Below are 23,365 nucleotides of genomic sequence, written 5' to 3'. Positions count from 1 at the left end.
GCAACTTCCAACTCTTGGACCCAAGTGATTCTCTTGCCCTAGCCTCCCTAGTAGCTGGGAGTATAGGTGCCCGCCACAATGCCCGGCTATAGTTTTTCTATTTTCTTTTTAATTTTCCTTTTTTTTTTTTTAGTTTTTCTATTTTTAATAGAGACGGAGGTCTCACTCTTGCTCAGGCTGGTCTTGAACCCCTGAGCTTAAGCAATCCAACCACCTGGACCTCCTAGTGCTGGGATTATAGGCATGAGCCACTGCGTCTGGCTACCCCACCACCATTCTTTACTAGGATGAATCCTACTTATTGCTCTAGTCTCAGTTTCAAAGTCATTTCCTCAGGGATGCCACCCCTACACCCCTGGGCCTGGCTCACCAACTTGGGTGCTTGGTGGGTAGCATGAACAGGAGACTTGGGCTGGTCAGCATCATAACCAAGTGGGGCCCGCGTGCCTCATCTAAAGGGAGGACCCATCTCTCTGCTCCACTAGACCACAGCCATGTGCGAAGGTGGGCCCAGGGTAGCCAGATTCCCCTAAGATTTCAACAGAAGTCAGAAAGCCAGATTCATGTGAAATCCTCTGAATGTTAAGCTTTGGTAACTAAATATGTCTAAGCATTGTACCCAGCCCACAGATTTGAGACCTTCTCCTTGTCTGACCTATATCCTTCCTATAGGTTCTCCCAAAATCCTCAACACCCCCTTTTTTAAACTCTTGCCACTTGTAATTGCTTATTCAATATCACCCTGGATGGAAGCCCGAAGAAGGCAGGTGTGGGCCTACTATGCTGCCCAATCCCGGGGCCAGACACATAGTAAAACTTGCTCAATTAACAAATGAGATGATGCTGTCAGTTCATGATGTCTGGGGTGGTCCAGTCAGCCTGCCTGAGTCTGAACCCTCGCTCTGCCAGGGGAGGATATGAGATCCTTACCCTGGAGGACTTCACAAGGCAGAGACTCCCCCTTATGAGTCACTTAAGCTGAGCCTGCCCCTTCACAGGAGATGGCTTATGTCATCATTTCCTACCCACTAGTCTCTCAGCAGGCTTTGGGGCATTGAGGCTGGGGGTGTGGGAATGGCTTTGGAAATATACTCTGAAGTGACTGCACCAACAGTAGGCCCGGGGGCGGGTGTGGGACAGAGTGGCACAGAGAGGACTTGGGTAAAACATGTAACCTGGCACAGGGCCTGGCATGGTCCCTGCTTAAGAAACAACAGCTGCCACCAGGATTTTGAGAGATGGAACAGCCTAATGTCTAAGAAGCCAAGGTCTTAGCTTGCTTTGGGCTATGGGAAGTTGCTTTATCTCTCTGGGCCTCAGTTTCTACATCTGTGGAGTGAGGATGGTAACGGTACCTACCTTACTCTGCTTTTGTAAAGAAATGCAAAGCCATGCAAAATGCCGGGCAAGGTCTGACACACAGTTGGCCCTCTCTAAATGCTGCTGTTGCTGTCACTAAGGACAGCACGCATTCAGGCACACACTCAGTTCACTCAGTTCATGCTTGCTAAGTGTCTACCAGATGCAGCCTGGATGGTGAGAACACAGAGTGAACAAATACATAAAATTGTAGCAGAGGATGGCAAGGCAGGTAGGATATGATCTGAGCCAGGTCAAGAGGTAGCTTTGCAATCTTAGAAAATGAGGCCTCACTAACAAGGTGACATGTGACCAGAGGCCTGCAGGAGGGGAGCAAAGGAGCCACCTGGGGATCAGGAACATGATCCTGCAAGAAGGCATGGGACAAGCAAAGGCCCTGAGGCTGGGCGCCACCTTGCACACTGGAGAAACAGCATAGCTAGGGCAAAGAGATGTCAACAGGGAGCCCAATCACATAAGGCCTCATGGGACCTTAGTCACTGACACATGAAAACTCAGCTGACACACAAAACTCAGTGAGTGGTGGGAACACTAGGAGTTTGTCCTTGGATGTGTTACATTTCATAGATCGCTCAGACACCCACGTGGAGATGCTGAGTAAGCAGTTAGCAACTGTCTTGAGTTTGGGCACAGATAGGTTTCAGAGTCAGAAAAACTTGAATTCAGACCCCAGTTTTGCCACTTACTGGTTATAAAATCTTATGTTGAGTATCTATATGTCTCTGAGCCTCAGTTTCCTCATCTGACAAGTGGGAAAATAAAAGGACTTCAGGGAGTGGATGTGAACATTATATGAGATCATGCATGTAAAATGCTTAGCACAGAATAAGGCTTCAATACACTGATTCAACTAACCAACTAGCTAATCAGTGATTATTGAACATCTACTATGTACCAGACCTGTTCTAGGCACATCAGACAATCAAGCGAGTAAAATAGATGGAGGTCCTGCTTCCCAGATCTCATCTCTAACAGGAAATCTAAATGCTAGCTACTGTTCCCTGCAGTGGCACACATTTTGCAATTAGGGCAGCTGACAGCAGGTCTTTATCCAACCTGAAGTTAATGAGAGAGAGCAAAGACCAAGGAGGGTGAGGAGAGCCACAAGTCACAGTGGCATAGTAAGGTCACAGCCAAACAACTCAGGCAAGCCTGTCTGGGTAACATAACTCATCTTATCCTTAAAATGTGGACATGATGCAGGATGATTCTTGTTCCCATTTTTCAGGTGGGAAACTGAGTCATACAGAGACTGAATAACTTGGGTCAAGGTTACACAGTTGGTAAGTGCTGTGCCAGGACCAGAAGCCAGGCTTTCTGACTCCAGAACTTGTGATCCTAACTCCTGTGTGACACTGCCTTCTCTATTTAGCATGTGTGACATGTCACTCTGCTAAACTCACTGCACAGACCATCCTGACCACAGTGTTCCTTCTCATGAAGCTTAGATATGGACATGGCCTGAGTATTCTCAGCACAATGCTCCAGGCAGACATTACCAACTAAGCAGTCACTAATCTGCCACTCTTGATTTGGTCAATGGTCTGAGCTGTTCACTAGGAGTTTAGGGTAAGATTTCTAGCCAGACTGTGAATCTTTATCTTTTAATAGGGCAATTTAAACCACTCATATTTATTGTGATTACTTACACGGAACTTATTCCTTTTATATAATTTTTATACTTGTTTCTTTTATCATGCTTTCTTATATATTTTTTTCTCCCCCTGTATCTTCCTTATCCTTTAATGGCCTAAAACCTTTACATTAGATTTTAATTCTTCTAGAAAGTACTCTTTCTTTCTTTCTTTGGGACGGGGACAGGTTCTTGCTCTTTGGCCCATGCTGGAGTAGAGTGGCCTCACCATAGTTCACTGTAGCTCTGCAGCCTTCAACTCCGGGGCTACACCCATCTTCCTGCCTTAGCCTCCCAAGTAGCTGTAACTACAGGCATGCACCATCATGTTCAGGTAGTTTTCTTTTTTTTTTTTTGAGACAGAGCCTCAAGCTGTCCCCTCTGGGTAGAGTGCCATGGCATCACAACTCACAGCAACCTCCAACTCCTGGGCCTCGACCTCCCGAGTAGCTGGGATCACAGGCGCCTGCCACAACACCCGGCTATTTTTTTGGTTGCAGCTGTCATTGTTGTTTGGTGGGCCCGGACTAGATTCAAACCTGCCACCTTAGGTGTATGTGGCTGGCGCCTTAGCCACTTGAGCCACAGGTGCCAAGCCGCAGGTAGTTTTCTAATCTTTTGTAGAGACAGAGTCTATGTTGCTCCGATTGGGCTCCAGCTCCTGGGCTCTAGTGATCCTCCCACTTCAGCCTGCCAAAGTGCTGGGATTATAGGCATGAGCCACCACACCTCAGATAATCAAGCGGCGTATAGGCACATCAGACAATCATGCCTCTTACATTAACATAAGCTTAAATTTATACTTTCTACAAACTTCTAGGGTTAATAAGTATGTCTCTTATCCTTCCACAGTAATGGGCTGGAGAACTTCAGATCCCTGGCCTAAACCTTCCCCAGAAAGAACCTATGCCATGGGACCTGACAGACCTGTAGTGTGTATGTGACAATTCTGATTTTCTTGAGGCTAATTAGTGTCTTAAGGCCTAACTGACTGGGTACGGGACGGTGTTCCTAAAGCCAGAACTGTGCACACTACTACAGCACTGCCTGGCTCCCTCCCTTACCTTCAGTCTCTGCACAATTTCCCTTATGTCTTCCATGGAGTCCTCTGTGGCTCGGAGGAAGATGTGGTCTCCTCGCCCATAGAAGATTTTGAGTGTCGAAGCATCTGGGGTCCAGCCAATGACATCCCCGCAGTAGCAGTTGAACACCACTTCCTTGGTTCGTAGGTCCAGGAGCACCACAAACTCATTGGAAATTCCCAAAATGCAGTCAATTTCTGCCCCCTGGGCATAGTCCTGAGCAGCTACCCTCCAAGCAATGGCCCCTGCACTGTGCTGCTCAGCACCTGCCCGGGCTTTTGTTTTCTCCTTCTTCTTGGAGGTCAGGGAGATGAGGTTGAATTTGCCACTGGAGTCAATGGGTGTGTTGGAGACACAGTTCTCAGCTAGGTCCTTGAGGTACTCCTGGCGGGTCCTGGTGGCCATAGTGTGGAACTTGTCAGACTTGTGTGCAGCATTCTCAGCGTTAATCACCTTGGCTAGCAAGAAGTCTCTGAAGACATCAGACTTCCGGAATGTGGTTCCACTGGGGATGGGGGGGCCGAAAGGAGGAGCGTCTTTGGATCGGGTTACAGCCATGCTGAGGAGGGAGAGATCATTTAGATGGTGGGAAGAAACACACTAAGATGCGTTAGTAAGACAACATACAATCAAAAATAGGAATTTCCTTTTGAAAGAAGGAAAGTAGATGTCTAATTAAAAGTTGCTGGCTTACTAGGTTAGAAATTCAATAAAAAGTCTTAGGGCACACACATATATGTTTACTTAATATATAGCAGATATTTGAACATCTGACATTAAAAGATAATTCCCCAAGTATTGTTTAATTTCAGTCATTCTTGGTTTACGTACATATACACTGTGTGGTGGATTAGATTACAATTCAGCAAAAATTCCCTCCCTCCTCCCCACCTTCATCTGCAGGTATACCCCCTTGAGCTGACCTTGAGCCTGATCATGTGACTTGATTTGGCCAATGGCTTTCAAACAAAGGGTTGAAATGTATGTGCATGGGGGGCTGGGCTTGCCTCCTGTGCTCCTGCCATGCCCAAGTGAGCAACAGGTGGCTTGCTAATCCCAGAAGGATAAGGGATACCCGGAGCCATATCTAGTCAGACCTCAAAAGACCTGCAGTTGGGTGACCAGAAAGATAGGTTGATGTTTGTAAGCCACTGAGTTCTAGAGTGCTTTGTTACACAGCATTATTGTAGGAATACATGACTGGCATGGAATGTTTATATAATTTAGTCCTTTCAAATCTCTGTGTAACATAAACACACTGTGTACATCAGTTTAACAGAGGTTATTTTGAAAATTCATTGTAAATCAGAACGGGACTTTTCCTGCCTTAGTTATGATGGAGATACCATTATGATAGAAATGAGACAGCAGCTCATTGAAAATGTAAAAAGAAAATGATTTAAAAACATGTTCCCCAAAATTCTTGAATCCCTTGACCCACCTCTATAAACTACAAAGCAGGGAAGCAGCCTATGGAAAAAGCTGGGTGGGGAGGCCCTCTCTCCCCACCCCACCCTCCCTGTGAGACGCAGTGAGCAGACAGAAGAACAGACCGCCAGCTATGACCACAGTGCACGTGGTACCTCCCTGCCTCCATATCCTCCCTGTTCTCTGACCTCGGATGGGTCCGAACCCAGTAGTCAGCAGGGCTGGGTGGCGGAGAATCACAATCTGGAGAAACAGGAGAGGTACCAGGCTCACTATCCACCCAGGCTTCTAGACAGAAGCAGCCCTAAGCTGGGATGGAAGGAAGATTTGCTTATGAGTCAAGATCAGAGATTTGATGAATATCTTGGATGTGACTTTCTAATGACCAAATTCAGACTCAGTGGCCTCTGGGCAGATGATTTCTAAAAGTGAGCAGGAAGGCCATGGTGCCTGCTGGAGTATTAAGGGTCAAGTGATTACACTGTTTACATAACAACAGTATGAGGTGATGTAAATCGATAAGTAATAAATTAACTTTTAAAAAATTTTTAATTTTTTTTGTTTGTTTGTTTTTTGGAGATAAGAGTCTCACTCTGTTGCCCTGGGTACAGTGCTGTGGCATCATCCTAGCTCACAACAATCTCAAACTCCTGGGCTCAAGCAGGTGCCCACCACAATGCCTGGCTAATTTTCCTTTTCGTGGAGATGGGTCTCACTACGTTGCCCACACTGATCTTGATGTCCTGTGCTCATGAGATCCTCCCACCTCAGCCCCTCAAAGTGCAGGGATTACAGTGAAAGCCACCATGCCTGGCCTAATTTTTCTTCAAGTATATTTATTGCATTCAACTTCTATAAAAACCTCAACTTGTGAGTATGGTGTTCAGAAGGCATTTCTACTGTTTCTTTTCCTATTGTAGGATAATTTTTTTTTTTTGGAGACAGAACTTCAAGCTGTCATCTGGGTAGAGTGCCATGGCGTCACAGCTCACAGCAACCTCCAACTCCTGGGGCTTAAGCAATTCTCTTGCCTCAGCCTCCCAAGTAGCTGAGACTACAGGCACCTGCCACAATAGCTATTTTTTGGTTGTAGTTGTCATTGTTGTTTGGCAGGCCCAGGCTGGATTCGAACCTACCAGCTCTGGTATATGTGGCTGGCATTTAGCCACTTGAGCTATAGCACCGAGACAGTGTAGGATAATTTTTTATTTTTTATTGTTCTGCAGTTTTTGTGTGGGGCTGGGTCTGAACCCAACACCTCTGGCATATGGGGCTGGTGCCCCACTCCTCTGAGCCACAGGTACCATCCAGGATAATTTTTTAAATAAAGAATTTATTTATTAATTAAAAAACATTCATAGCCAGGAACAGTGGCTTACCCCTAGGATCCCAGCTCTCTGGGAAGACAAGGAGGGAGGATTGATTGTGGTCAAGAGTTTGAGACCAGCCTGAGCATGATCGAGACCTGTCTCTTCTAAAATACAAAAATTAGCCTAGTGCTGTAGTGCGTGCCCATAGTCCCCACTACTTAGGAGGCCATGGCAAGAGAAATCGCTTGAGCCCAGGAGTTTGAGGTTGCTGTGAGCTATGATGCCTTGGCACTCTACCCCAGGTGACAAAGTGAGACTGTCTCAAAATAAATAAATAAGAAAAAGAAAGGGCATGGGGAGTGTTATGACAGAAGAAGAAAAGGACCTCATGCCAGATTCTCCTGGAATCTGGAGAAGGATCCTGCCAGATTCTCCCTGTCCAGGAGAGAAGTGTCTCTGAGGAAGTGACAATGACACTGGGATCGAAGGGCTAAATAGGAGCCAGAGGAAGAGTGGGGAGAAGGTGCTACAGGCTGAGGGTGTAGTACATGCAACACCAGGCTAGGGAATGATGGCACAGGATGAACTGTGGCCAGTGTGGCCAGAGCTAGGAGTGGGTGGAGATGGGGAGCAGGAGGCTATAAGGTTGCAGAGGCCAGGCCACACAGGGCGTAGTGGTATGTTAGCACTTTTCATCCTTACCATGAGGGCAAGCAGCCCTTTAATGATCTATTCCTGTGGTAAACCCATTTACTGTCCTCAGCCTTGGATCCAGTCTCTGCCATTCTCTACCCTGCTCAGTGCTCAGGAAGGAATTTATTTATGGCTGTCACCTGAGTTCTTGTGCTCTCTGGCTTCTGTCTGAGTTTGGCCAATGGGAGGCAACAGCAATAGATGGAAAAGCAGGAACAGAGCTTGGAGTATTTCTTTCTCTTCCCTCCTTCCCTGCCAGGCTGGGATAGCATCAGTGGCTGTGGTCCTTGGTCCTTTATAGCCACTGCTCCTGTTAGGTGGCCCCTCTTTCAGGGCCACAGCTCTCACCAGCTTCCAGAATCTCCTCCTCCCATCTCCCTCTGACCTGTCAAGCCTGGAGGCGGAGTAATGCTCCTTGCCAGTCCTTCCCACATGGATTCCCATGACCTGCCTATATCCCTGTTGTAGTCTGCATTAACTTCCTTCAGTTAAATCCTTGTGCAGAGAAGGTCCCCCTTCTTGCTGGGTCTCTCAAGGATGGAGATGCTGGTGGTGACACTAGATTGGCAACATACAAAGACCACTGTGGCTGCCTCATGAAGAAGGAACTGAAGGAGAACAGAACACATGCAGGTGACCAGTGCCCAGCTGCTGTGTGACCCCAATCAGGCCAGACCCCTTGCTTTCCATCTCCAGAGTCTACTGTCTAGTGACCCTTCACGGCCCAGGGGTGCCACATGGCCGGGGACCACCCTGGGTTTAGCGGATTCCCTTCAAGTCCTCATATGACTAACTCAATGACTTGAACTTGAACAGACAGACCCAGAAGAAACGGATTTCCATCAAAGTACAGTGGGTGTGGGTTTGGTAGAAACAGGCATCTCCCAGAGCAGACATTCTTCAAAGAAAGCCACACAACCCAGGCAAGTTCTCTTCTTTTTTTTTTTTTTCCTTTGAGACAGAGCCTCAAGCTGTCCCCCTGGGTAGCCATGGCATTACAGCTCACAGCAACCTCCAACTCCTGGGCTCAAGCGAGTCTCTTGCCTCCGCCTCCCAAGTAGCTGGGACCACAGGTGCCCGCCACAACGCCCGGCTATTTTTTGGTTGCAGCCGTCATTGTTGTTTGGCGGGTCCGGGCTGGGGATTCGAACCCGCCACCTTAGGTGTACATGGCTGGCGCCTTAGCCAGTTGAGCTATAGGCGCCGAGCCGCAAGTTCTCTTCTGTGAGAAATCCTGTGGGCCTGGCTTTTCCCCAGACAGAAGGTGGAGATGGCCTCCCTGGTCCCTCACCTCAAATTAATAAGGCAAACGGTGCTTTGCAGATGTGAAGAGCTTTGCAATTTCTTCATTCAGCACTTGGCTGTTAAGTGACAGATTTTGGCTTTTTCATCATCTCGATTGATAATTTTTTTTTTCACTCTATCACCCTGGGTACAGTGCTGTGGCATCATAGCTTATAGCAGCCTCGAACTCTTGGGCTCAAGCCATCTTCTTGCCCCAGCCCCCCAGAGTAGCTGGGACTACAGGTGCCCACCAAAACGCCTGGCTAATTTTTCTATTTTTAGTACAGAAAGGGTCTTGCTGGTTTCTCAGGCTGGTCTCAAACTCTTAAGCTCAGGCAATCTACTCACTTCAGCCTCCTCGAGTGCCATGATTACAGGCATGAGCCACCATATCTGTTGTGGATTCATAATTTTAAGAATCATGAAATTGCAAACTGCTGAAGGTTTCTGGACAATCAGAATAACTGGTGACGCACTCCCTAGCAGGAGGGACTGGTTTTATAGCACACAGGATGCAGGGATGATGCTGGTGCGCTGTTCAGAAACAGCACACTTGAAGCAAAGGATGATGACTTTTTATACAACTAGGAGATGGGGTGACCACCAGGTCAACTGATCACTGCAGCTTAGTGAGAATTCTCACCATTATTTATTTATTTATTTATTTATTATTGAAACAGAGCCTCAAGCTATCCCCCTGGGTAGAGTGCCATGGCATTAGAGCTCACAGCAACCTCCAACTCCTGGGCTCAAGCGAGTCTCTTGCCTCAGCCTCCCAGGTAGCTGGGACCACAGGTGTCTGCCACAATGCTCGGCTATTTTTTGTTTGCAGCTGTCATTTTTGTTTTGGCAGGCCCAGGCTGGATTCGAACCCGCCACGTTAGGTGTATGTGGCTGGCGCCTTAGCCACTTGAGCCACAGGCGCCGAGCCATCATTATTTATTCAATAGTAATTTTGTTGGTGCCTATGTTTGGGCCAAGACTGCCTACCCAGCAAAGATGTCTTTAGGACCAGCTATGTGCCACGCACTGTGCCATGAAAAATAACAGGGGGTAAATATGACATAGGGTCATCTTCAAGGGAGGTTAAGAGTGCACTCATCAGGTTGTTTTTATGCATGTGAGATGACTGCTGTGACAGAGACATATCTGGCAACCTCACATGGAAGGGGTAATGAACTACTGGAGGATGTCAGACCCTGCAAGTTCGATGTTGAAGGACAATTAGAAATGCTCTGAGGGGGAGCTAGGCAGAGGGACAGGAGGCCAGCTAGCGATCCATGGCCAGGCTCCTTCCACAGAGCAGAGACAAGGTCAGATCTGTTGTGAGAGTAGCTGCCTGTAGGGAAGGAGGGATGGGGAGAGGTGGGATGGTGGAGCTTTGGTTGTATCTCTAACATTTTCTTTCTTTAAAAATACAGGAAAGAGGGAGAGCTGAAGTAAATAAGGCAAAATGTTAACATCTGTTAAATCTGGTGGTGGGCACATGGGTGTCTGTTATATTATTTTCTGTACTTGTTAGAATGTTGAAAATATCACATAATAGGCCAGGCGTGGTGGCTCATGCCTGTAAGTCTAGCACTCTGGGAGGCCGAGGCTGGTGGATTGCTTGAGCTCACAAGTTCAAGACCAGCCTGAGCCAGAGTGAGACCTCTTCTCTAAAGAAAAAAAAAAAATAGCCGGACCTTGTGGCAGGCGCCTGTAGTCCCAGTTTCTTGGTGGCTAAGGCAAGAACTGCCTAAGCTCAAGAGTTTGAGGTTGCAGTGAGCTGTGATGCCATGACACTCTATGGAGGGCAACAGAGTGACACTCTGTATCAAAAAAAAAAAAATTAAAAAAAATCACATAATAAAAAACATTTTAAATTAAATTGTAAAAAAATAAGAAAGGGTTGTGCATCAAAGAGAAGAGATTACTCTGGACACCATACAGAGGCTGACCTGGAAGGCGGGAGGCTGCTGGCTACTGTGATGAGGCAGGCAGGAGGGGAAGGGCAGAGTGGGGCACAAGGGGAGAAGAGTCCCCAGCCAACTCAACATCCTACCTCTGATGCACCACAAGGTGGCTGCCCGTTTTGAGTGTGTGTGAGAGTCAAAGTGAGAGAGAACATCTTCCATCTTCCCTCATCAGGACTACCTTTCTTAAACCCTGGCATCATCCAAGCTCCTTAGGCCCACACAGAGCCCAAGGTGTAGGCATTCTCAGCTGCCACTGTGTGTCCCAAGAACAAGCAAGCTGGGGGAGAGGGGCCTCAGGCCTGGGATGTGCCAGCAGGCATGCGCCCTGCCACACAGTGTGCTGGCTTCCAGCAGCCAGCAGCGCATACTGGATGTCCTGCCTTCTCCGGCACAGCCAGCTGAGAGGAGCTGGTGATTCTGGCAATTCCACCAAGACTCCCAGTGCCCATATATACACTCTTTCTGACTTAGCACTTCCATCTAGGAATTTATTCCACAGCTATACACATGGACATGGGTGCAAGTATGTGTGTCATCATTAAAGTTTTGAGATATAAAAAAAAAATCAAGAAATGCAAAACCCGCACTGACAGACATAAATGAAGCCCCCTCTAGGAACACCAATAAGCTGAGCAAGCTGAAACTGGCAGGGATGAATCAGAAAAGACGCTACTGACAGAGGCGGTGGCTCACGCCTGTATCCTAGCACTCTGGGAGGTTGAGGCAGGAGCAATGCTTGAACTCAGAAGTTTGAGACCAGACTGAGCAAAAGCAAGACCACATCTCCACTAAAAATGGAAAGAGTAGCCGGGCATTGTGGCAGGCACCTGTAGTCCCAGCCGCTTGGGAGGCTGAGGCAGGAGGATTGCTTGAGCCAAAGAGCCTGAGGTTGCTGTGAGGTATGATTCCACTGCACTCTAACCAAGGGTAACAGAGTGAGACTCTGTCTCAAAAACAAATAAGTAAATACTCTCAGCTCTACCTCCCAAGCAGGGCCCACCTACACATGCTATCCCTGCCTGTCCTGCCTCCACCTTCTGCTTTTACTTTGGGCTGTCACTCCTGTGTCTCAGTCCCTGCACCCTGGTGTCCAGGCTGGGCTGGTCATTTTGGCCCTTGGATAGGTACATGATACCAACCAAGTCGGTAAGGCTCAATTCTGAGGCTTCTATGACAACTCTGGGGAAAGAAAATCTTTCTTTTTTGCTGAATTTGCAGCTGGTAGGATGTTAAGCTCACAGCTGCCAGAAAGCAACGTACAGGAGAGCAGAGCTGTGCCCAAGCTTGTCATTCTCAGAGCCAATATACACAACCACCTTTTTGTCTCAAGCCAAATTCAGATGGCTTTTCTGTCACTTATAACAAAAGATTCAAGCATATACAAATCCCTGAAGGTTGTCTTATCAAAACTCGGGAGCCATGCTGCTTTCTAGGTTAAGAATCATTCTCCTGGGGCAGCGCCTCTGGCTCAGTGAGTAGGGTGCTGGCCCCATATGCTGGAGGTGGTGGGTTCAAACCCAGCCCTGGCCAAAAACCACAAAAAAAAAAAAAAAAAAAAATTCACTCTCCTGGATGGTGTGGGAACACGTGGATGGAGCTCCCCTGTGGAAGAAGTAATGAGGAGCACAGGAGGCCGCCCACTTGCCCTGGCCGTCTGCTCACTCTGCATGCTGCCTGGGGCAGCCACTGGTTTTCAAGGTGTGCAGCCAGCATGTGCCAGGGTGGGCGGCGTGCAGCGGTGCCTACCTGTAGCAGACAGTATCGGTGCAGGGGTTGTGTGCACGGACGATGATGAAGACATGCTGAAAGTGGGAGCGGATGTTCTTGGGGGTGAAAGGCAGTGCCCCTGGCTCCTGGAAGATGATCGTCACAATGTCGTTTCCAATGTGCCTCTTCCTCAGGAGCTGGGAAATGGGCAGCATGGGGAAAAGTGTCACAGGTCAGCTTGAGGGGTCCTGCCTGGACCATCCCAACAGCTCCTCACTGTCTCCAAGTTCCCACCGTGCCCTCATACTCTGTCCCAACACATAGCCAGGGTCAGGTCATGTCCCTCCTCTGCTCAGAAACCCCTGGAGACCCCCCTCATTCAGGGTGAAGGACAAAGTCCCCACCATGGCTCAGGAGGCACCATCACCTCTCTGACATTTCCATACCCCTGTGCTCACTCTGCTCCAGCCAAGATGGCCTCCTGCTGCCCAGGACAGTCTTCCCTCAATCCCTACATGGCTTCCCTCCTCACCTCCCCAGGTATTTGCTGAGATGTCTTTTTTGTTGAGACCAAGTCTCATTCTGTCACCCTGGGTAGAGTGCCATGGCATTATTTTTCACAGCAATCTCACACTTTTGCGCTCGAGCAATCCTCTTTCTTTCTTTCTTTTTTTTTTTTTTGAGACAGAGCCTCAAGCTGTCACCCTGGGTAGAGTGCCGTGGCATCACAGCTCATAGCAACTTCCAACTCCTGGGTTCAAGCAATTCTCCTGCTTCTGCCTCCCAAACAGCTGGGACTACAGATGCCCACCACAACGCCCAGCTATTATTTTTGGTTGCAGCCGTCACTGTTTGGAGGGCCTAGGCTGGATTCCAACCCGCCAGCTCAGGTATATGTGGCTGGCGCCTTAGCCACTTGAGCCACAGGCACCGAGCCATTGAGCTATACTCTTGGCTCAGTCTCTTGAGTACCTGGGACTACAGGCACCCACCACTATGCCTGGCTTTAGCCACTTGAACCACAGGCGCCGAGTCCTTCTTTTGGTTTCTTATCTCTCTCTTCTCAATGAAGTGTCGGCTCCATGAGGACAGGGATACTGTCTGTTTGGTTCACTGCCCACTGCTATAGCCTCAGCACCTATAACAGCGCCTGGCATACAGGAGGTGCTCAATAAATCACATCTGTTAAAGGGGAGCACAGGATAGTGGCCTCTGACTTCCTCAAAGCCACACTCATGGACAATGGTTGAGTCAGACCAGAGACAGCAGCAGGGTCAGTTCTAGGCTGCTACCCCTCCCCTGGACAACTAAGCTGAGAAGGTCAGGGTGGCTGTGCCTCCAGAGTGGCCTGTGAGACCTCTGACAAGGGTGACCTCTGACCCCTCACCCTTGTCAGTCTCTGAGGAAGACGCTGCTATCTTCATGGGTGATGTCATATTCAAAGTGTTTTGCTTATACTCACATAGCTGATAAGGAATGCACTCTGGTAACATAAGATCCACAGAAGGGGGCCCCATGTAACCCTAAGTGACTCTCACTCACTCTAGAACTCCTAGTTCTTCTTTTTATTTCTCTTATTTGTTAAACTGCTTATTTATCAAGAGAAATTATTTCTTAGCCTACACACTTATAGTTGAGGAACCTTGGTCAGTAACAAACTTCTATGTAATTCAACCCAGAGAAATTCTTTATATTCCCAAATCACTTTGCACATTGAGAGATAACAGAATTCTACATCTCTTCAAAATCTTTCACGGAATCACAAATTCTGTAGAAGTCTGTGCGTGTTTGCTGTCTTTGTTGGTTCAGCCACAGTGAACTCATAGACAGTGGCGACTCCCAGGGATACAACGAATGCAAGAGAGCACGGGGGACACCGGCACTATCATTCTGCCTATTTTACAGAGGAGGGACTCAGGGCTCAGGGAGGTGAAATCACTCACCTGGGACTACACAGGTAGTAAATGGCAAGGAAGGAACTCAGACCCAGGTCTAATTTTGAGACCAGTACTCTTAATAGTATGCTATTCAGTGAACCTTATGAAATCACTGATATTTGACTTTTTTGGGCCTATAAAATCTACAATGTCACCTGTACTGACAGGAGACAAAGATATACTTCCTAAAGTGTCAATATTCTGTGGGGTTTCTGTTCCTTAGAAACTAAAAGGACTTGCCCCCTTGGGGTCCAAGAAAGGAACCGGATCACAACAGCAGCGTGTGGCAGTGGATGTGTGCTGCTGTTGCACACCCAGCGCCCCCCCTTCTGGGAGCTACGCCCACCACCTTTGGGAAAGCACCTCCCCAGTTTCCCTCCATGTATCAAGTTGAGTCGGCCCCACTCACCTCCCTGGGGGTGGGCACGTGCTTCAGGCTTGGTCAGTCATCCCCACCGCCCATGCAGGGACTGGCATGTGAATGGGCCTGTAAGATTTAACCCTGAAACACTTCTGGAGCAACTAGAAGGAACAGCTCTCCTTCCCGTGGAGTAAGTAGCTAAGCTGGCAGGATATGAGCCTAGGGCTCCTAGGGAAGAAGATCTGTGAATAATGCCACTACAAAGAAAAGCAGGTGTGAAATGGAAAGGATTGATAATATTTTCTTTTTTGAGACAGAGTCTCACTTTGTTGGCCTCTGTAGAGTGCTGTAATGTCATAGCTCCCAGCAACCTCAAACTCTTGGGTTAAAGAGGTTCTCTTGCCTCAGCCTCCTGAGAAGTTGGGACTACAGGCACCTGCCACAACGCCTGGCTATTTTTAGAGACGAGGTCTTGCTCTTGCTCAGGCTGGTCTCGAACCTGTGAGCTCAGGCAATCTACCACCTACGCCTTCCAGAGCACTGGGATTACAGGCGTAAGTCACCTTACCTGGCCAGGATTGCTAATATTGTTTGAGCTCCTGGAGCCAACCACACCTAAAGCCAGATTCTTTCTAGAACCCAGTAACCCCAGTTTCTGCTTATGCTAGCTTGGTTTGGGTTTCTATCATTTGCGGTCAAAAGGCTGTTGACTGATTCACTCTTCTTTTTCATAAGATCAGTGATGATGGCTCGGCGCCTGTGGCTCAAGCAGCTAAGGCGCCAGCCACGTACACCTAAGGTGGCGGGTTCAAATCTAGCCCGGACCCACCAAAACAACAATGGCTGCAACCAAAAAATAGCCGGGCGTTGTGGTGGGCGTCTGTGGTCCCAGCTACTTGGGAGGCGGAGGCAGGAGACTCGCTTGAGCCCAGGAGTTGGAGGTTGCTGTGAGCAGTGAAGCCATAGCACTCTACCCAGGGGGACAGCTTGAGGCTCTGTCTCAAAAAAAAAAAAAAAAAAAGATCAGTGATGACTCAAGAGACCTTGAGGAGAGTGCGGTAGGTAGAGGCCAGCAGGATGGCCAAGGAAGAACAATGCCAGAGGGACATCAAATCACACCTGGCCTAGTCTTGAACCCCCAGGCAGAGTGGCCATGCTTGGGTGGGAGGATGCCTGAGAATTACTGACCTGCTGTCTGTTGTTGGGGGTGTAAGGGAGCAGGGTAGAGACGTGGAACATGATCTCGTAGTCCTGGTAGGTAGTGTAGAGGGAGTGGGTTCCTGTGGAGTCCGCTGCGAGAGAAACACCAGTTAGCACCCTGCTTCCCAGACCTCTGGGTTTTTGTCATATCCCACATGCCATCTGTGCTGGTTTTCAACTTGATGCTTTCACTTAAAATCCACCCTTTAAAATTAAATAAATCTAGATAGAGAGGAAACCTCATATTATACACCCACCAGATTGGTAAAATTAAAAAGTCTGACAGTACCAAGGGTTGGTGAGTGAGGATGTGGAGCAAAGGGAATCATTATACGTGGCTGGTTGAGCGTGGACATCGGTACAACCACTTTGAAAACCTTTTTAGCAATATCACATAAATCTGAAGCTAGGCTTAATCAGTAACCTAGCACCTCCTCTCCTAGGACCACAGCCTAGAGAAATCATGCTAGCACTTCCACTTGCCGACTTCCTATGTGCTGGGCGTGTTTTGTGGCCTGGCCACCTCGTCAGCACACTTGGCTCGACATCCACACTAATAGAGTTCTGGGCAGTGCCTGGCACTGGCTGAGGGGGCAGGTTTTGGTCACTGTTGTCACCCTGAACCCTCACAACACTCCTGAGGTGAACACAATTATTACCCTCACTCTACAGACGGGGAAACTGAGGTGGGGGAGACAAAGCTACCTGTCCAAGGTCATAAAACTAGCAAACGGCACAATTAGATGTTTCTCTTTCCCAATGCCTTCTTTGGTGGGGGAGGTGACGGGGATGATGATGATGATGATGATGCCACAGGCACTTGCTTCATGCCTGACTTACCTTTCTAAGGTTAGTTGCCAGATCTGGGCCTCCACTCTCCAGATAAGCAGTCTGGGTCTTGGCGAAGTGTGGTGAAAAGCAAGTGACAGACCATCTTGGGGCTTTCTGACTTCTAATCTGAGCAACTAACCAAGGACAGCCCACCCCCAGGGACGGTGGCAGTCCATTCATCATGAACACCACCCATCCATCCCCCTGAATTACTTATCATGAAACATTTCAATCCCAGATAGCACATGTATGTGCATATGCACATGCGTTACACGTACAGAGAAGGCCACAATGAGTATGTCTCATCTGGTGTCTCATCTGCCACCTTCAGAGAGAGACCACTGCCAATACTCTCAAGTGAGCATCATTTTCCAGCCACATCCACTCTCTCCGTGGTTCGACAACTACTATCCTGAACATTGTGTCTCTAATTCCCTTGCTTTCCCCACCTTTCTTTCTTTCTTTTTTGTTTTCTTTTCTAAAGCAAGAGTCTTGATCTGTTGTCCAGCTAGCGTGCAGTGGTGTCACTGTAGTTCATAGCAACCTCAAACTCCTGGGATCAAGTGAGCCACCATGTTTAGCTCATTTCCTCATTTTTCTTAGACTTTCACTATAAAGGAACAAATCCCCAGATAATATATTGTTGAGTGTACTATTAAAATAATAGTTATGTATGGCTGGGTGCTGTGGCTCACGCCTGTAATCCTAGCACTCTAGGAGGCTGAGGTGGGTGGATCACTTGAGCTCGAGACCAGCCTAAACAAGAATGAGACCTTGTCTCTACTAAAAATAGAAAACTAGCCAGGCATTGTGGTGGGAGCCAGTATTCTCAGCTACTTGAGAGGCTAAGGTGAGAGGATTGCTTGAGCCCAAGAGTTTCAGGTTGCTATGAGCTATGATGCCATGGCACGCTACCCAGGGAATCAGAGTGAGACTCTGTCTAAAATAAAAAGTAAATAAATAAATAAATGAATAACGTGAATTAAAATAATCATTAGTAAAAAGCATCACTTGGTACCTACTCTTCTGAGAATGGCAGCCACTTTGCAGCATGAATCACATGGCTTCACCTGACTGAGGCCTGCAGGAGCAGTTGGTCTCTACCTCGTGAACACATCACAACTCTCCCCTGGCACACTGGGCACACTTGGGTGCCTGCAGTTGGGAGTGTTTGGCACATCTCCTGATGTGCATGTGCACGAGCTCTCAGAGTGTGTGTCTAGGAGCCCAGCCAGTGAGTCACAGAGTAGGGGCATCTACAAACTTAATCATTCTGTGTTTTCCAAAGTGGTTGCACCAGCAGAGTCTGACAGCTCCCACCACCTACATCCTTGCCTTGGTATTACCAGGCATTTTAACTTTTGTTTACAGGGTGGGTGCACAGTGGTGGTTCACTGTGACCCTAACTGGACCCCATTTACTTTTTTTTTTTTTGAGACAGAGTCTCACTATGTTGCCCTTGGTATAGTGCCGTGGCATCACAGCTCACAGCAACCTCAAACTCTTGGGCTTAAGTGAGTCTCTTGCCTCAGCCTCCCTGGTAGCTGGGACTATAGGCACCCACCACAATGCCCGGCTATTTTTTTGTTGCAGTTGTCATTGTTGTTTAGCTGACCCAGACCAGATTCAAACCCACCAGCCTTGGTGTATGTGGCTGGTGCCCTACCCACCTGGCTATAGGTGCCACCCCCTACTTACTCTTGACATCCAGCTGAGCGGCATACTTGGTGAACCCCTTCAGACAGACTTTCTCCCCAAGGAGAGAGAGGAACTCCTCGAAGGCTGGGCCTGCCTCCTCATTGTTGTACATCTCCTCCTCTGAGCTCTGGCCAGCCTTGCAGTAGAGGACGCCCACCTTGTGTTTCCGGCAGAGCTACAGAGGGAAGAGTGGCTTTATGGAGACAGGCCAGGTAGGGATAGCAGGGAAATAAATGCCTTATTTTTAGGGCATTCAGCCCTGGGAGCTGCTGAGATCACGCAGAAATTCAGAACCACAGCCAGAGAGAAAGCAAAAGGGCATTGGGGCCATGTCCCAGTTGTCCCCCCCACAACTCCAGAAAGGCACAACAAGGTGCCATGCCGCCTGTTCTCCTACGACAAGCAGAGGGTGGCTGGTGATGCCACTCTTGAGTAAAAGAGACTGTTGCCTTGGCTGGCTTCCCACAGTAGGTGGACTGGGACAGGCTGAGATTCTGCAAAAGCAAAAGCTAGAGGGTTCAGGCTTATAGTCAACATTTATTCTAGGGAATAGGCCTGGGCCCCCAATAAGCATGCTTGTTTTAGGCACCCTGATTCCCTTGGTGACCTGAGCACAGACCAGCCAGTGGCTCTCCCAAGGACTGAGAGTCAGCTAGCTGAGTCTGCAGGTGGCTGCGATTCCAATAGCAACTGGGAACACTGTGAGAGAAGCCAGGGGAGCAGAGGGAGCCAGCAAGCAGAGGAGGAGGGAAGAGAGTCTTTCTCTTTCAACCTAGCGGCTATCTCATCCTCAGACTATTTCCCTCCTCAGAACAGTTATATTCCTGTTCTTGGCATCCTCAGAATTTGATAATAGGTCCCCCTCATTTGGCTAAAACCAGCTTAAGTGGGTTTCTGTTCCTTGCAGAATGGCACCAGGAGGAGAGCAGCAGCTCCTGCTGCAATGGCCTCCCACCTTAATCCCATGCTCACCCCTTGCTCATCGAGCTTCAGCAGCTGCTCTGTCACCTTGGGAGTGCTGAGGGCCAGCCGCAGGCAGTGGATGTTGAGCTCAGGAATGACATACTCCAGGGCATCCTTCAGGGGGAGGCCGCGCCCTGTCCCATGCTTGGTGGCTGTGGGCGTGGCATCTTCCAGGATGGAGCCCCGTAGGGTGATGAGCTATTCAAGGAAGAGAAGGGGAGGTTAGGAAGCCCTCAGGATCTACACAGAGAATGGAGCACACATGTTTACAAAGAGACATGCACAGTGGTTAGAAGCTGGGGGTCAGGGAGCCCTGGGTCTGAGCCAGGAAGCAGTTTGCTGCTCCTGGTTCTGTAATCTTGACTGACCTCTTACCTCTGACCTTCAACTCCATCCTTCATGTAATGGGTAGGTAACAGTATCATAACTCTGAAGGGGTGCTGGAAAGGCTAAATGAGACAATGGATGCAAAACACCTTCACTTGCTCACCATGTATTGGTTGACTGAAGTGAACAAAACAGACTCCTGTCCTTGCAGAGCTGACATTTGAGATGGGGAGGTGGGTTAGGTCAGGTAGTAAGAAGGATACTGAGTAAAGCAGGCTACCAGGAGGTGGATTCTCATTGCTATTATTATAATAACATCATATGAGAAGCACATTACCTGCTGCCTTGGATACTGCTACCACCTTGGGTCTTAAATTATAGCACTGACTTTTTTTTCTTTTTTTTTGAGACAGAGTCTCACTCTGTCACCCTGGGTAGTGTCCCATGGTGTCAGCTTAGCTCACAGTAATCTCAAATTCTTGGGCTTGAGTGATCCTCCTGCCTCAGCCTCCCAATACAATGCTTGGCTAGTATTTCTATTTTAACCACAGAGGGGATCTCATTCTCTTGCTCAGGCTGGTCTTGAACTCCTGAATTCAAGCAATCCACCTGCCTTGGCCTTCCACAATGCTAGGAACCACCACACCCAGCCTGTGGCACTGGTTTTCAACCAGTTTCAAGGAAAAAACACCGGCTGGGCACAGTGGCTCATGCCTGTAATCATTTTGGAGGCCGAGGTGGGTGAATTGCTTGAGCTCATGAGTTCAAGAACAACCTGAGCAAAAGTGAGACCCCATCTGTACTAAAAGTAGAAAAATTTGTCAGGTGTTGTTATAGCTGCCCTAGTCCCAGCTACTTAGGAGGCTGAGGCAAGAGGATGGCTTCAGCCCAAGAGTTTGAGGTTGCTGTGAGCTATGATAATACCACGGCACTCTATCCAAGGGACAGAGTGAGCTGCTATCTCAAGGAAAAAAAAAAAAACACCACCAGTGATTCTGATTTGATTGGTCTGAGGTGGGATATGTATGTATGTATGTATGTATATGTGTGTGTGTATGCACATACACATACATAATTTTAATTCCTCTCACTTGACTCTGATGTGAAATCAGGACTGGAAACCTTTGGCCAATGCTAATCATGGCCATCTTATTTCCATTACCCAGATAACTGCTTTTCAAGTTTTTCTTATAGCTTGCTACCTGATCAATTCCAGGCAATGAACTGTGAGAGAAATTCTGCTTGGTAAGATTTCTGAGGCAGATTTTACCCTCTGACAAGAGGAAAGCCCCCTTTCAACTGCCCATTTCTTTGTGCTAGGGATAGTGTATGAGGTTGAGATGTTTGGAGCTATGGCAATCATATTTTGACCATGAGCAAAGAGTCGACAAAAAGTTACAGAGAAGTTGATCCCTGCAGACATTTACCTCCCGATTTCCTTAAAAAAAAAAAAAAAAAAAAAAAGATGGGGTTTTGCTATGTTGTCCAGACCAGACTCAAGTGACCTTGTTGCTTCAGCCTCCTGAGTAGCTAGGACTACACGTATACATCCCATATACCCAGGATGTGTCCAGCTTACCTCCAGACTTCCAGTTAATTAAATAAATCCTTATTTGTTTTAGCTATGATCTATCAGGTTTTATTTATTTATTTTTTTTGAGACAGAGCCTCAAGCTGTCACTCTGGGTAGAATGCTGTGGCATCACAGCTCATACTAACCTCCAACTCCTGGGCTCAAGTGTTTCTTCTGCCTCTGCCTCCCAAGTAGCTGGGACTACAGGCACCTGCCACAATGCCTGGCTATTTTTTGGTTGCAGTTGTCATTGTTGTTTGGCAGGCCTGGGCTGGATTTGGACCCGCCAGCTTAGGTGTATGGGGCTGGCACCTTAGCTGCTTGAGCCACAGGCGCCGAGCCTGTCAGGTTTCCTATTACTTTGCAGCCAAAGAAATTTCTAACTGATGTACCTTAATTACAAATCACATATATAAAGGTACAGTTCACTGCCTTGGGTTCCAGGTCCTGCAGTAATTGTCTAGTTATATGAACAAGTCTGTTAAGGGGATGTTTTATCTATTTTACAGAAGAGGAAGCTGAAGCTCTAAGAGGTCAGGCGCCAGAGCTAACAAATGGCTGAACCAGGATCCCAACTCAAACTTGACTTCTCCAAAGCTTATTAGTTTTTCTTTCTGGCTGTGAGTATAACCCACACATATAAAGTACATAACACATATATGTATGGCCAAAGAAATGATCACAAAGTGAATACCTAGGTAATCACCACCCAAATCAAGAAACACAACACTTCCCTATGAAGTCCTTTCATAATCCTCCTCTTCTCTCCAAAGGTAGCCACATCCTGACTTTCAACACCATCACTTCTGTCTACGTTTGAGCTTCATGCAGCTTGGATTCATTTTGTTACTTGGCTTCTCTCTTTTCTCTTTTTTTTTGAGACAGAGTCTCACTATGTCATCCTCCGTAGAGTGCTTAGGCGTCACAGCTCACAGCAACCTCCAACTCTTGGGCTTAAACGATTCTTTTGCCTAAGCCTCCCGGTAGCTGGGACTACAGGTGCCTGCTGTAGGCTATTTTTTTGTTGTAGTTGTCATTGTTGTTTAGGTGGCGTGGGCCGGGTTTGAACCCGCCAGTCTTGGTGTATGTGGCTGGCGCCCTAACCACTGAGCTACAGGTGCCGAGCCTTGGCTTCTTTCTCTTGATGCTACTTATGTGAGATCCACCCATGTTGTGAGGGGCTGACATTTCTGTACCATGACAGCTTAACCCTTTCACTGCTGATAAGCAGAACTGCTGCCGGTATTTGCCAACTGTGAAAAGTGCTGTCAGGAACATTCACCTGTTAGTTCAGGTGAACACATTTCCTTCTGGATTTCTATCGAGAAGAGAAATTGCTAAATCACTGGCCCTGCTGATCTTCAATTTTACTGAATTGCCAAACAGTTTTCCAAGTGGTTGTACCAATTTACACCTCATCACCTCACCCCATCTGTGAGCCTTCCTTGCTCTGTGTCCTCGGGTTAGCTCATGCTTCTGGCCTCAGTGTGCTGCTGACCAGTAGGTCATGCTGCACACGGGACCAGCATTATACCAAGGATGCACGGCAGGGGCTGCGGAACACGACAAGGAAAATCCCCTCCCTGAGGGGCTTATTACAAGTTTCCCAAACACACCTGGGGCTATGGTTTAGTAAAGAGGATCAGTGTTAACTGCAAAACACACTCACCTAAGTCAACAAACACAGGAGGCGGCAAAAGTAACATATCATGACCTCACCTCTAAACGTCAACCCACCATTGCCAAAGTGTAGGTGGGCAAGAGGCATGTGTGAAAGGAACAGAATGAGCTCATGCTTGGGAGTTCCCAGTTCTGGTCCTGGTAATTAACAAACCTCTCTTATATAAGCAAGGTAGTCTTGAAACATCCTGAAAAGCAGTGATGTCAGGGGCTTTGCCCTGCGCTGGGTGGCCCTGGGCTTGTGGGTTTCAGTTAACAGGATCCAGATCTTTGCAGCATAATGACATTGTCCCACAGCGCCCTCTGCTGGGGAGGGACAG

General features: G+C 48.0%; 1 protein-coding gene across 1 annotated transcript in view; it reads right to left on the bottom strand.

Annotated features, from left to right (window-relative positions):
* The window catches only part of SIPA1L3 (signal induced proliferation associated 1 like 3), a 248,595-nt gene that overhangs the window by 78,042 nt on the left and 147,188 nt on the right, over positions 1–23,365 (bottom strand). Inside the window, exons 5-9 of the mRNA XM_003796134.3 lie at positions 19,475–19,663; positions 18,503–18,677; positions 15,962–16,065; positions 12,515–12,672; positions 4,078–4,654 (exon numbers count right to left, since the gene is read on the bottom strand). Coding sequence (XP_003796182.1) covers positions 4,078–4,654; positions 12,515–12,672; positions 15,962–16,065; positions 18,503–18,677; positions 19,475–19,663 — 1,203 coding nt within the window. The remainder of the gene's footprint in view (positions 1–4,077; positions 4,655–12,514; positions 12,673–15,961; positions 16,066–18,502; positions 18,678–19,474; positions 19,664–23,365) is intronic.

This window comes from Otolemur garnettii, unplaced genomic scaffold (genome assembly GCF_000181295.1).
Source record: "Otolemur garnettii isolate 467f Iridium unplaced genomic scaffold, OtoGar3 scaffold00100, whole genome shotgun sequence".
Lineage (NCBI taxonomy): Eukaryota > Metazoa > Chordata > Mammalia > Primates > Galagidae > Otolemur > Otolemur garnettii.
Note: the sequence above shows the minus strand (reverse complement) of the source record. Positions and strands in the feature narration are given on the sequence as shown.